This window comes from Strongylocentrotus purpuratus, unplaced genomic scaffold (assembly GCF_000002235.5).
Source record: "Strongylocentrotus purpuratus isolate Spur 01 unplaced genomic scaffold, Spur_5.0 spur5_scaffold_21, whole genome shotgun sequence".
NCBI classification, from domain to species: domain Eukaryota; kingdom Metazoa; phylum Echinodermata; class Echinoidea; order Camarodonta; family Strongylocentrotidae; genus Strongylocentrotus; species Strongylocentrotus purpuratus.
The window spans coordinates 25,532,267-25,546,158 of NW_022145607.1; the positions used below are offsets into that span (position 1 = coordinate 25,532,267).

General features: G+C 37.5%; 1 protein-coding gene across 6 annotated transcripts in view; it reads left to right on the top strand.

Annotated features, from left to right (window-relative positions):
* The window catches only part of LOC100893663 (SAM and SH3 domain-containing protein 1), a 74,149-nt gene that overhangs the window by 48,777 nt on the left and 11,480 nt on the right, over nt 1–13,892 (top strand). For 4 of the 6 annotated variants that reach the window (XM_030995480.1, XM_030995479.1, XM_030995481.1 and 1 more), the window contains 5 exons: nt 4,171–4,230; nt 8,329–8,496; nt 10,587–10,668; nt 12,081–12,211; nt 13,008–13,238. In XM_030995480.1, the coding sequence (XP_030851340.1) occupies nt 4,171–4,230; nt 8,329–8,496; nt 10,587–10,668; nt 12,081–12,211; nt 13,008–13,238 (672 nt within the window). The remainder of the gene's footprint in view (nt 1–4,170; nt 4,231–8,328; nt 8,497–10,586; nt 10,669–12,080; nt 12,212–13,007; nt 13,239–13,892) is intronic. The other 2 variants (XM_030995482.1, XM_030995483.1) reach the window with 1 other exon arrangement.

Genomic DNA, 13,892 nt, shown 5'->3' on the forward strand with positions numbered 1-13,892 from the left:
TAATCCCCCGTCTATTCCTGCCTTTCCTTAATAGTCTACTCATTCCAGGCTCTGTTGAACGCTGGTGCGCATAGAGCAGTGAAAACCAATTCTTCTTTAAGAATAGGCTACAGCTTCGAAGCTTGTTGTGTGTTGTAACGTAACAAAAGTGGGTGCCTTGCATTTCTTAGCTCTAACAAACCTTGCATGGTAGAACAATTCACATATGGACTTAATTTTCTAGCACTACTCTGCTTCTTTATAACACAATGTCTATCTATGAAATAATTTTCACTATCCGTTTGAATATAATCACTCTTAACAAATTATACATGATCACAGTGCATGCAGTGTATATTAGAAACATAACAGTGTTTAACAACTTCTAAAGCCCACTAGACACACTTTGTGATCCATCCATGGTCTGATTTGGAAAGAAATTGCAGTACCAGTATGATACTTCAAACAAAATCAGTAGAATCTGTCTGATTGGGGTTTTAAAGTGCCATGATAACACCAGTAGTAAATCAAAGAGGTTTTTACAGGCATTTCAGTATGAGAAAAGGGAAAATTGTTTTCAAATTGGAAACAGTTTTGCAATTGGTCTGACGTTGCTACGATACTCTGCACAGTGGAGTTTATTTTATCATCAAAGTACTCACAGTACCCTACAGAACATGTATGATTTAATTATTTTCAAGTACAGTCAATCCCTCTTAAGCAACCACCTGTATAGAAAGATCACCTGTCTGTAAGGACCAGATTTTTCATTTCTCTTGAATATGGTTTCTCACTGAAACCTGTACTAAAGGAATCTGTACATAAAGACCATCTGCCTATGAAGACTACTTTTCCCTTGAGCCGTCTTTACATACAGGTTTCACTGTATTTGATCATTAGGAACCTTGAGGATAGTTTTAAATGGTGATATTACAAATCAAATGATACTGCTATATATCTTTCTAAATCCTTTCACAGTTGAATTATACTGTGTATGACGGGCTTCTCTTCTTATAGCACTGTCAACCTTATTCACTTTGGTCTTACCTGTGTATCCCAGCACCACCTAATTAATACCTTCTTACAAACTGAATATTGTGATGCACTCACCCTGTAACACTGTCTGAATAATCTTCCCTTTTTCACATGCACATGTATGCACTGGAGCTAATACTGTTAACCCTGTTTGTTGTAAAGAATATGGTATCTTGTTGGAGCGAGTAGGGCACTAACTTTGTCATAAACCATTTGAGCCCTTCCAGCTCCGAACAGATCATGGTATAACTACATGTCAATATATTTGCTTCCAATTTGTCCACTTTATGCAATGATAACCTGGAATATTCAGCATTTTCTAGATGGTTACATACTGGTATATGTTTATTTTTTTATTTTACTCCAATTTATGCACCTGCTTTAGGGCGCGTTCATGCTTGATTTTGATGGCCAGAATCAGGCATCTGTTACGCGTTTAGTTTAAAACACGCTTGCGTTCATGCTCACTTTTGTAGAATCACCGAAAAACGGCGATCATGATCGCCGATCGCCGATCACGATCGCCGATCGTAAACTCACAAAAAGATGCGTTTACAATTTGTAAACACGTTTAATTGGGGTCAACGCACTGACCTCTAGTGGGTCTACGTAGCATGCGCACACAGGTTTGCGAATCCAGCTGAAGGCCACCCAAGGAGAATTGCTTGGAGAAGTGAGCATGAACAGTGCACCGTGGAACTGCGATTACGATGAGCGTTTACGATGAGCGTTTCAAATCGCTCATTCTGCCTTCAAAATCAAGCATGAACGCGCCCTTAGACAATTAAAAGAAAAAACTTCCACCTGAGATTCTAAAGATAGATAAGCAGTCATTTCAGTCAGAATGATTTTTTTATTCAAATGCCTCTATCTCCTCATCTCAATTAGAAGAGCGGTAAATGCTCTGGCAATCTTTGGCAAAACATTATCACAAATTGGGAAATCATTCATTTTCTGACATTGCATGCCAAGATAAAGGTATATTTTATTTACACCAGTCACTCCTTACTCATGCCAGAAAGAAATACTAAATTTCAAAGTTAAATTATTTTGAATACGCTTCATAGTAAACACACGGTAACTAAGCAACTCGTCTTCAGCTGTTGCCAATTTGGCAGTCATGTGAATGCACTGACCATTAATGCTTCCATTGATCGTTAAACATCTGTAGATTGCAATTCAATCTCACACACCCTGACGTTTTCACTAGGAGTATAACTCGTACAATTTTGATGGTTTGGTTGGTAGCATTGCATAATTTGGAAAGAAACTGAATTATTCAACAGATTGCGTGTATGTCTTTAGTATATCCATTAATTCTCTTTCCCAAATCTAAAAACTAAAAACCAAAAAATTCATGAAAGTTTCTGCTGTGGTAGCATCCTTCAAACTTGTCACCAAATTTGGTCTGCCACCCCCCCCCCCCCCTCACCCAACCCCCACTTTGAAATTGTTCAAGTGATGCCCCTGGAAGTGGAAGATGAGTTGCAGAAATTCCATGTCAGAGAAAGAAAGCCAGTGATAGTTACTGAATTAGGAATAACGTGGCTTGCCAAGAAACAGAAAATTTACTCATAGTATCTATGCCTCAGATTTCATGGAATACGTGTGTATGTGTAATGGATTTATAAAGTGTGGGACTTCATATTTTTCATTTGCTGGTCAAAGTTGGAAAGAATGGTGCAAAAATACCCCAATGTGTTATCCAATAGCCATTAGCCAATATCCAAACTTTTTCTATATCATAATTACAATCCTGTTACCTATGTCAAGGGAGTATGAAAATTGTTGTATTGAGCTCAAAATTCAGATTTGCTAAAGTAGCCTATATATCTCACATGATAAATCTGAGAGCAAATTAGTCTCTCTTGAAAAGACTCCAGACCTAATGATATTCTTAGAGCAAAGAAGAAACACCCAAAGATAGGCAATCAAAACTATAATCGGCAAGAATGTTATTTTCTTAAAAATTCTTAAAACTAATATTGTGTCCGTATTCTACTATTTCAGTCAAACCTGACCCTGGGTCAAAAATTGTGTATTACAAGAGAACAACGCAGATCTTAGAATAACTTCATTCTGAGTTTGGACAAAAGCTTGAATTCAAGTGTCAAGTTAAATTTTTTTAGTAGAATATTAACTAAATCTGTTTACTTTCACTTCATTTTTACATTGCAATCATGAATCATGTTGAGATGTAATGTAGTCACATTGTGTTACGTGTGAACCTTATCTTTAAAATGTTCTTGTGAATATATGTACACTTTTTTGCACGTACACATTTTTTCTTGGCTACGAATATTTTGAGATGGAAGTTACAACTTATGTACTATTTATCAAAGACGATGGGTAAAGGAAGATATAATTAAGGTTCATCCCACTTTGTGCGTAACTAGTTGAATCTCCTTTCGACCCCTGTGCCTCTCTGCCCATCCCTCCCTCATCTCTCTCTCTCTCTCTCCTGAAGTTCCTCCATTTTCTCTCTCTCCTCTTCTATTTTCCCCATCTTCTATCTCTTTCTCTCTATCTCATGCTCATTTACCTCTACCTCTGACTCTCTTCTCCTTTTCTACCCTCTCCCCTCCCTCCTCCTCTCTATCTATCTCTCTCTTTTCCTCATTCCCTTCACCCTTAGTGTATATTGCTTCTTTCTTCTCTCTCCCTTCTCTCCATCTCTCTTCTATCTCTCCCCTCCCTACCTGTCTCTCCCCTCCTCCATTTCTCTCTGTATATATCATTTACTCTGACTCTCATTGCAGTCATCTCTCCATCTCTGTCTCCTCGCTATCTTGAAGTCCGTCTCTCCCCCTATGTACTCCTCCACTCTGCCATACTCATCCACAACCCACCCCATATTTCATGTACTCTGTCTCTCACTCTTTCATGATCATCTTTTCTTGACAAATCTTGCAACGTGTGTACACAAATCGAATAAGCTAGCCAGCACTTTTGAACATTATATTGATACTTTGCAGGAAATGCTTTAAAACCAGAATTTTTTAAAAGGTTGTAAGGCACTCTTCGATCTGTAAAAAAAAGTATTAATATCACATAGCCTATATGTATCACACATTTGTTAAGTTATGTCTTTTACCAATGTTTATTCAGGTTTCAATTTTTGTATTGATTTTGTTATGTCTTTCTCTCAATATGTAGACTCAAGCAACATTAACAAGAGTACCTGAGGAATCACAGATGCCTCCTTATCTGCATCAGGTAATTAAATTAATGTTTTTAAAGCTATTCCATTTCATTGTTTAATCATCACTTTATGTACCATATAATCAACTTCACAAATTATATTATATACTGTATAGTCTGTTTCCTATATGTTTCGCTTTAAGATTTGCTCCTATAAACTTTTTGTTTATAATTTAAATTTGATATTCCTTAAGCTCGATATTTCCCCAGAAAAAAGTAGCATATCTAGATTGGATTGTTGTCGTACTATAAATTATAAAAGACGTTACATGTTATGTGTTGAGAGACAGAAGTTCATTAACTCAAATCATTTTTATGAAGTTAATGACCTTCTAGCATGTTTTTTTTTATATATATATATATATATATATATATATATATTACTGTCATCACTGCAGCCATCTTTTATTTTACATCACACTACAGTTATAACCTCTTTATATCTATTTATTCCATAGCGTAATTGTGTCTTGTGAAGTTTTATTTAGCTTTCTTTTGTTTTCTTGCTGCACATATGTATCATTTGTAATAGTACTATTCCCACTTTCATTTATATTTCATTCACATCACAATGCAGATATATCGATTCTTTTATTAATCCATATTCAAAACATAGAAAATTGTGTCATTTGTAATAGTATTATTCCCACTTTCATTTATACTTCATTCACATCAACATTACCACACATATTTGAAAATTCAGTTTATCCGTAACAACATTTACTTGCGTATAAGTGTTTTGTTGCGAAGCCTTTGTCATGATCCAACATTTGCTCCAATGACATTTATTCCTGGATTTATTTCATTTAAGTCATAGTGTTAGGGCTAAGGCTGTGATTGGGTTTCCGTCATGTTTAGGGTGGGCTTACTTTATTGCTGTTGATGTTTCTGATGGCTCCTTTCAATCTCACATAAAATATCTGCATCATAAATTGGTGCCAGCGGTGGGATAGGCTTAGGCTAAGGTGGATTCAATTAGTATTAGCAATGGATCCCCACTTAGGGGGCAATCGACCTGTTATTGTGTACATAGCTTTTGAACAAAATTTGCTCTTGACATTTAAAAAGCTTGCCCAACATAGCAGCAACCACAGTACGCATAGTGGATCCCATCCACAGGGATGGCCTTACTCATAGCAGGTATATGATATTGCTGGTAACAAGAGGTTAGGGAGAAAAACATGAATTGAACTACATTAATTAGTAAACAGGGTCCATATTCATGAAAGCTTACTAAGCCTAGTTGTCAACTAACTATGTATAAGTTGACAACTAGCTTAGTTTAAAGGTTTTATAAATATAGGCCCAGGTCTATTGGATTACCTTTCTTACAGTTACACATTACCTATCTAGTCTTACCAGTCTTACCAGACTAGATCCTTTAAATTAAGCATACATGCTCTGGTACAAAAGCTTGTACCCTCCTTTTTTGTTTCCATATTAGGGCAAAGGTCATGGGTAGGGAATACCCTAGCTGTCAACAGAGGGGGCTTTCTAAAAATAGAAATGGTACTACCATCGAACCGTGAACTTCCTCTCTGGGAAAATTGGTTAATTGGTGTTTGACAAATGTTTGTCGCCAAATTAAGAGGCAAAAAGAAATAGTTTGTCATTCGATTGGGTCACCTGGAAGTTTTTTGTTGAGCGTAATCTATTCATTTCTTAAGTTTCCTAAAAACCCTAAGCCCTTATCAATTATTTTAATGCAAGGGATCACTCAGCTGTCAATGTGTAGCTCTTGAATAGTTTTCACAAGTTCTAAAGAATTTAATGGGGTTTATTTTAAATGAAATTAAAGTTTTTAGTAAAGATTTTTGTCTATCTTGTTTTGTAATTCTGTATATGTACTAATTGATAGGTAAAATATCCCTTTGTTATTGGGAAGTTATTTTCTTGTGTATGCAGAGAAAAACTGACTTTTATCAGAATGTTTTATTTCCCTGTAACTTTCAAGCGAACTCATGAGAACAAATTTTGACAGGATAAGAAATAAAGCAACTAAATGCTATTATTTAGAGGGACCGTGGATGATGTAATATTTTTTAAAGGGTGGATCTTCTCTAGGTCAATATAATTACGGTTTTGGGGACCCTCGCAGTAAAATTGTTCCAAGTTGGAGATATAGTCTTCCTGGACTAAAAGTTCTTTAAAAGGATTATATGTATGTTAGCTGAACTATATGTATTAATGTGAATCATGATAAGATGGGAACTGTTTGTTGAAGGAGCGTTATCTAACTTTCCTTCCTGCAGCGGTCAGTGTAAGTATTGAGCTCACTCAGGAAAGGGGGGAAGGGGGCAGTAAGGGTCTGTTACTTTAAGATAACCTGATAGGGCATTCATGTCCAACAATTTTCTTGAAAGTATGAAACAAGAAAGTGCTGGCGACACTGATCGCAGATGCCGCCACGAGATAAGGTGATATCGACTTACGAACCTACCATAGGTTGGGCAAAATCTCCAAGGATTTTTTGGGTACTCGGAGACAGATGTTTGGCAGTTTTGTGAGGCTAAATCCTCATTATTCTTGGCAGGCGACAATGATGTCACAATTTTTAGAGCACTTGCATGCCTCTGCCCCAGGGATTGTTGCCAATTCAGTGATGTACAAAGGGAAGAGGGGAACAGGGATCTTTTCATAGTGTCTCTGTCGTTTCCAGCCACAGAGGACATAGATGAACTAGCGGATGGCTGTGTTATATTTCTAAAGAAGGGTTCCGAGAGAAATGCAATCCATATGTTTGTACCAGATAATAACATGAACTTGTTGCTGACGTGGTCCAACATTTGGGCTATATTTTGCAGTTCCTCTCTTGTTTCGGTCGCAATTCATGGAAAATTCCATTACTCATCGCATGCACTTATTTCTAGAACCGAAAGGAATCACAGAGTGCAGAAGGTTTGAGAGATTTGACAGTTCTGCTGGCCGCTAGAAGGTACCATGCTGTATGTACAGCTCTGACTGTATTTCCAGTTCAATAGCCTTGTGGAATACACCTGGACCATTTCCATCATGCTTGTGACTGATTATGTGTTTAAGGAACTGAAGAAATGTGACAAGGTTAGATACTGATGTCTTTGAGAAATCATCCAGAACAGTGCTTTGGACCAGAGCTGTCTTACAAGGAACCATTCCATTTTGCAAAGCAGTATCAAAGTTCACTTCAGTATAAGCCATAGATTGTAGTTGGTTCATCCCCATTCAGCCAAGGTTGTATCAGATTATCTCCTTGAGAACTTTGTTGAGTGACACTCTACCAACCTGGTTTCTTAAGATGCTGCTTTAAGTCTTCCCTTCCCCCTCTTCCTCTCTAACCCAAATGATTCCGCAACTAAACAAAACCACTTCCTGGCACCCTGACTACTCGTTGCGTCATTGCACAGATACCATTGACTCCATGAGACGCATGTTTCATTACATCCGTTGAAGGCTTCTTTCTTTTTAATGGATCATGCCACATCAAAAACTGTAAAAAATCTTCAAACATTAAATTTGTTTTATGCTACCTGCGAGTGTTGCTGCGGGAGGAAAAATTTCAACAAAATGGATTCCGTAATCAGAAATGTTATGTCTACTGTGGATTGTCACGATCGTACCATCATTTTCTGAGATTTAAAGCAAAAAGTTAAATCCATTTGAATTCTGCGTAGTGTTTGATTGTATCAGTACAACGGAATCAAGGACTCTTGTGGATGTGGTTTTTTGAGGCAGAATTCCCTTGGACCGGTATTTGTTTTTATCATGATGGATACATGACATACTCTCCTATACTATGCTGCTTTATTCAGAATCCTTGGCAACATGTCCATCTTGTAACCCATGATATGATGCATGTGTGTTCTTGATCACTAGTACATCTGCAGCTTTTAAACCTTAGTTACACACGTCCATCTTCTGTCACACTTTACATTTAGCATTCATCCATGCCATCAACAACACATTGACAAATAAATATAAAAAACACCTGTTATTTGTGTACAGTCTGCTGTTGCAGCCAACTCTACCACAACCACACCCACCACAACCTCCCCAGATAGGCAAAACCAAGTTGAAATCACTACCACCAACATGGCCAACATGTCTCTGGATTTCTCTTTCCTCAAACGACGCCAGACCCCCAAGAAGTCGCTCAAGGTCATGATCAGCAGTCGCAGCCCCCGCCTCCTCCGCAAGTTCACCCGCTCCCCCGTGGTGGCCTACTCCTCCAGGGGGGCTAGTAGTCCCTGGTCCAACCCCTCGTCCCCCATGACGTCCCCTGATGGGTCCCTGTCTGGGTATGAGGTGAGAGCAAGAGCAAGCAGGACCTAACTTGCATGGATGCTTGCCAGCATGGGATACAGATTAACATCATTACGAACAGCATGTTCTTAGTATTCATTTTTTAATTACTTAACATTTTCAGATTGTTCTTAAAGAGAAGGTTGAGTTGTGGGAAGAGGTGACAAATAATTTGTGAGCGTTATCATTGTTATTATGCAAGTGTGGAAGAACACGAGATTAAAAATATTCCCTGAAAAGCATGGCTCTTCAAATGCCTTATTATTCTAAATATGGCATGTAACGGTATAGAAATTGGGAGAGATTTTTATGCCACATGTTTGTGTAGTCCCATATACATCTTTTTGTGTACAGTGCTTGTAACTTTACCAAGACTGGGCCAGATTTATTATCATTTTGATGATTCCAGAACCTTGCGGTACACACCAATGATTAAATGCTAGATCTAGACCTTTGCCGACTCCACACTGTTTCTTTCACAATGCAATCGCATGACCAGAACTCAACCTTATCTTTAACTAATGATTTGACTTTATTCTGTCTGTTGGGATCCAGGAGGTCATTAACTTTATGTGTAGGAGTATAGTGCCCTTCTGGTTCTCAGCAGACAATGTTCTAAAAGACTAACACCTGCAATGTCTTTTCCCCCCTCATATAATAGCCTGCCGAAGCATTGCATGTCTCCATCAGGAACACCATATTCCTGCAATGCCATTTACTAGACTTACATGTATGTTTATTTTTTAATGAAAGAGTCTGAGTTTTTATACATGTAGAGTATCTGTCTTTTCTTGCCTACTTTCAACCAGATTTTTTATGTATGATATGATTTTCACCAATTTTGTTTAACAATATGTAATGATACTCTGAAAATGTTATATCATATAATCTGACTAATTGAGATTGTTTGCGATTTATTGTTATATATTGCATGTGCATGAGGAATGGATGTTTTATTTAATTTTATATTCTATAGCGCCGAGGTCTGCTATTAATGGGTGCTCATGGTTTTTAAATGACTAACATTGCCATATTTTTGAGCCATTTTACATAGTAGCAGAAAATCAATTTCAGATACAGATCTGTATTCACTGTTTTACATTATGATGAAATGAGTCAAATTTGTGACCTAATTTCATAAATAGTATTCTGTACAGCATGAAACCACTTTATAACACAAGTGACAAGACATCATACAAGACAAGACATCATACAAGACAAGACATCATACTTGGAATTTGTCCAGAAGCTATGAAAGATAGTATCTTGGTTAAATCTAAACAATGGACTAGATTATTATCATTCATTACTATTTTCCTTTTAAGATGATTATCATTCTCTTTTGAGCTTTATTGAATCCAGAAGATATTGTTATCATTTTCTTTTTTGATCCATAGTGAATTTTAATGAGATTTTTTGTTTGTTTTGGTGATACATGCATAGTTTCAGTGACTTGCAAATTCAAAAGGGACCTACTGAATCTAGAGACAATGAACCTTGTCAGCACAATTGGCTTTGCCAAAATACAGATTGAATACAGATTGTATTTTATTCAAGCCTAGAAATTAATATAATTTTTAAGAGTTATATTGTATTTAGATTCCAGGAGGTATTTCACAAACATCCTAAGTTGAACTTATCTCTAAGTTTGACTAATTATGGAAAGCCGTTAGCATCATTGAAAATATTTTGTCATTTTAAAAGGCATAAAATGTTGATTCAAATCATTCATATTTTCTATTATCTTGGGAGATTTCATGTTTTTGATGTAGAATTTATGAAAAGTCTAAAATACTTGAATTTTGCTTTTGAATTTTTTCATTATAAGGCTACAAATGGCTCTCCATAATATTTAAGTCCAACTTAGAGTTAAGTTAGACTTAGAATCTTTGTGAAACACCCCCAGGACTCATTCTCTAATGTTCTCTAATAAGTTTTTTCATTTGTTTTATGTAATGATGCTTTACTTTTTCTTTTATATTTCTACGCTCAGCTAATTTTATTGTTCTCCAGGATTATATAATACAGTAAATAGTTATGAATTTAGAGATGAAATCGTGATTATAATTAAGTATTTTCTGTTTTTCTTTCAGAGAGGGAGTGATAGTCCAAGCAGTAGCCTGGGTAGGAGTACAGTTAGTTCTACAACCAGCGATGATTTCAGCAGTAGTGATGGTAAGTTTGGAGTTCATGAGAAAGAAGGGGGGAAGGGAGAGAGGGAGAGAGAGAGAGGTAGAAAGAACAAACAAATGGAAGAGAGATAAACAGAAAGGAAGGAAGAGAGGGGAGAAACAGAGCAAGACAGCAAAGGTACAAAGAGATGTAGGCAGAATGACTTGGAGAGAAAGAAAGAAGGAAAACGAGAGAGGAGGGGAAGGAGGTTTGGGGGAGGGGGGAAGATAAGAGAAACAGCAGTACAGACTGACAGACACAAAGAGAAAGACATACATACAGTAGAAAAAAAGGAGAAGACAAAGACACTGATATAACTGAATGAACATAATCCTCACAATGCCTCTAAGAAATGTGCCACATTGGAATAAAAGTCAAGTATAAAGGAAGGTGCTGTGCTCCAATTTGAGAAGCCGACGACGATAGAATAGGATGACCTGATATTAGGTGTGCCTTCAAGAAATATGTCATCAGGTGGGTGGCACAAGTAGTTTGCAGGAACAAACCCTTGTCACTCTCAGAACATAATGCAGGGTCTGAACTAAATGGCTAGGCTGCATTACAATCATGTAGGCTCTGCAGCTCCTGCCTATTTTGGCACAGCAAGAGATTTAACTTCCAACGTTGGGTCTGACTCAAGACTTTTATGTCATTTTGCCGGAACAAATCCTTGTCACTCGTAAAGCTTTACACAGGGTCTGCACTATAGTATGCATCACGTAGGCACTTTAGGCCTACACTAGCTGCTCTTGTCAGTTGAACACAGCAAAAGACTCAAATTGTAACAGTAGGTTGGACCTGAAGCTGTATTAAATTTTGCAGGAACAAACCCTTGTGTAGTTGCAAGACATTACTCAGGGTCTGAAATAAAAGACTATAAACTGCATCACATTGCATTGAAGATGTTCCAGCAACCTGACACACCCATAGACTTTGACTTGCAACATTAGGTTGGGCTCCAGGCTTTATGGAATTTTGTATCAAGTACAGTCTGTGTTTGCAGGCTAGATGTGTTGTGGGAGATACAGTTTCTGTAAAAGTCACGGAACTCATCTGTTAATTTTTTCCCTTGAACTGGGCTGATATCGGAACAGAATTTACCCAACGATAAAATGAATCAACATCATTTCTTCTTTCAATTACACCCATTTGTTTTTATTCTTTCACACTCACTACCAAATTATATTTAATGAGCCTATGTGAATGCAAACTTCAAAATACACAAAAAACACCCCCCCCCCAAAAAAAAAAAAAAAAAAAAAAAAAAATTTAAAAAACAGTTTGTGAGTGAAAGTAGTGATGATGTATTCCTTCTGAAGTTGCCAATTTAGAGATTCAAATGCTCGTTCTCATTCTTTATACTGTTCTCATCTATTCCTATTCTTTAATGGTATCATTGTTCCTGTCTGTAACAGGTCCATCTACGAGAAGACAACAGTCACACAGCCCCGACGTTCAACTCAAGCCCACACTCTTCTGCTCTGTGGCACGGGCCAAGATGGACTACATTCCCAGCCCGTACGACACAGGAGCACTGGCATTCAAGGTAAGCAGGGTCCCTTCTCACATTCTATCGTTACCCCAGACACTGCTTGTCCCGCAAATAGGATGTTAAATGGATGCCCGGTGGGTAGGAGAGGAGAGGCACTACCTAGAGATTTTAAGAACCCATTGGTCTCTTAAAGAGAGTAGGGGGTGGGGGGACTTTGTGTCTCGTTTTGTCATTCTTTTCTTTCTGTATTTTTTTTGGATTATTTAGATACTTTAAAAATGGTTTGCGAAAATATGTTATTATATTATATCTATTTTATTACTGTGATTATTAAGACACTGTAAAATGATTTATGATAATAATGTTCATATTATATTTATTCTTGGGAACCTAGAAAAACATGCTATGCTTTCCAGTAGGTTCCTGTTTCATTCCATAATTTTGATCTTACTTTGTCAACTATATTCTTTATTGTGCAAACAATTGTTATATGAAATGAATAAATAAATAAATCAATCAATCAATAGTAAACCTACACATCACAAACTAGTTATACTGGAAGGAGAGAGCCAAGGGTTGCCGTGATTAATTCCATTTTCCCTTCCAAGGCACAGGTAATAATAATAATAATAAAAACAGAACTTATAAAGTGCTTTCCACCGAAATCTCTACACCAATAAAGGAAAAAACATGTATGTAGAAATAAACAATTACTTTTTAATCAGTTATAATTGAAAAATTGAAAATCTTTTTAGATTATGAATTTAAAAGACAACAAAGCTAATAATCACATGTAAAATGACACCATGGTTATTTTTGCAATTAAATCATTTTTAAATTTAAATTTCAGAAAGGAGAATTGGTCTACATCACCCGCAAGCCTTCAGGCGGATACTGGGAAGGGGTCTGTCAGAACAAAAGTGGCAAGTTCAAGTTCACCTTCGTGGAAGAGCTGAGCAGAGAGGAGATGCCCGGCCTCGAAGGGGGGCATACTTTCCCCCTGGGTCACAACCAGGCCAATGCTTCTTACGTACTGCATCTACAGAGTGTGGAGGAGCTGCTGAGGAGGATAGAATGTGATGTGAGTTCATTTACTGTAAGGGTAGTACTAGTAGAGGTCGAGTAGGGGAGGGGGAGGGAGGTGGGGGGAATAAGGACAAGGCCCTAGAAGGGGGCATACGTTCCCCCTGGGTCTCAACCGGGTTCATGCTTCTCATGCACTGCTTCTACAAAGTGTGGAGGAGCTACATGCACTAAGAAGGATAGAATGTGATATTAGTATATATGAGAAAGTTTTTAAGTAAGAGGTTGGAAAGGGGAGGGGTAAGAGGCTTATATGCAGAAGGGGCACATCCTTTTCCCTTCTAACCCCAAGAGATTAATGCTTCTGTAAGATATACTGTACGTACAGAGTGTCGTCGGACAACTTGGGAGGACAGAGTAAAGTGAGTATATTTGGGGTTACACTGTAGGAGAGGCTATATTCGGAAATGAGAAAAAGAGGAGGGGCACAAGGGTCTTTGAAAGGGGTCCTTAAAAAGGGGATTGTATACCCCTTTCAAGGAAAAGGGGTATACAATCTCCTTGGGCACCAACCTGGCAGTTGCTTCTTATGTGCTGCATCTGTAGAGAGTAGACAAATGTAATACTGAAGATGTGAATGAACTGGTTTGCTAATGAGTAAATGGGAGGAGAGAGAGGGAGGTCAGGCAGAAGAATGTTGCTTTCTCCTTTC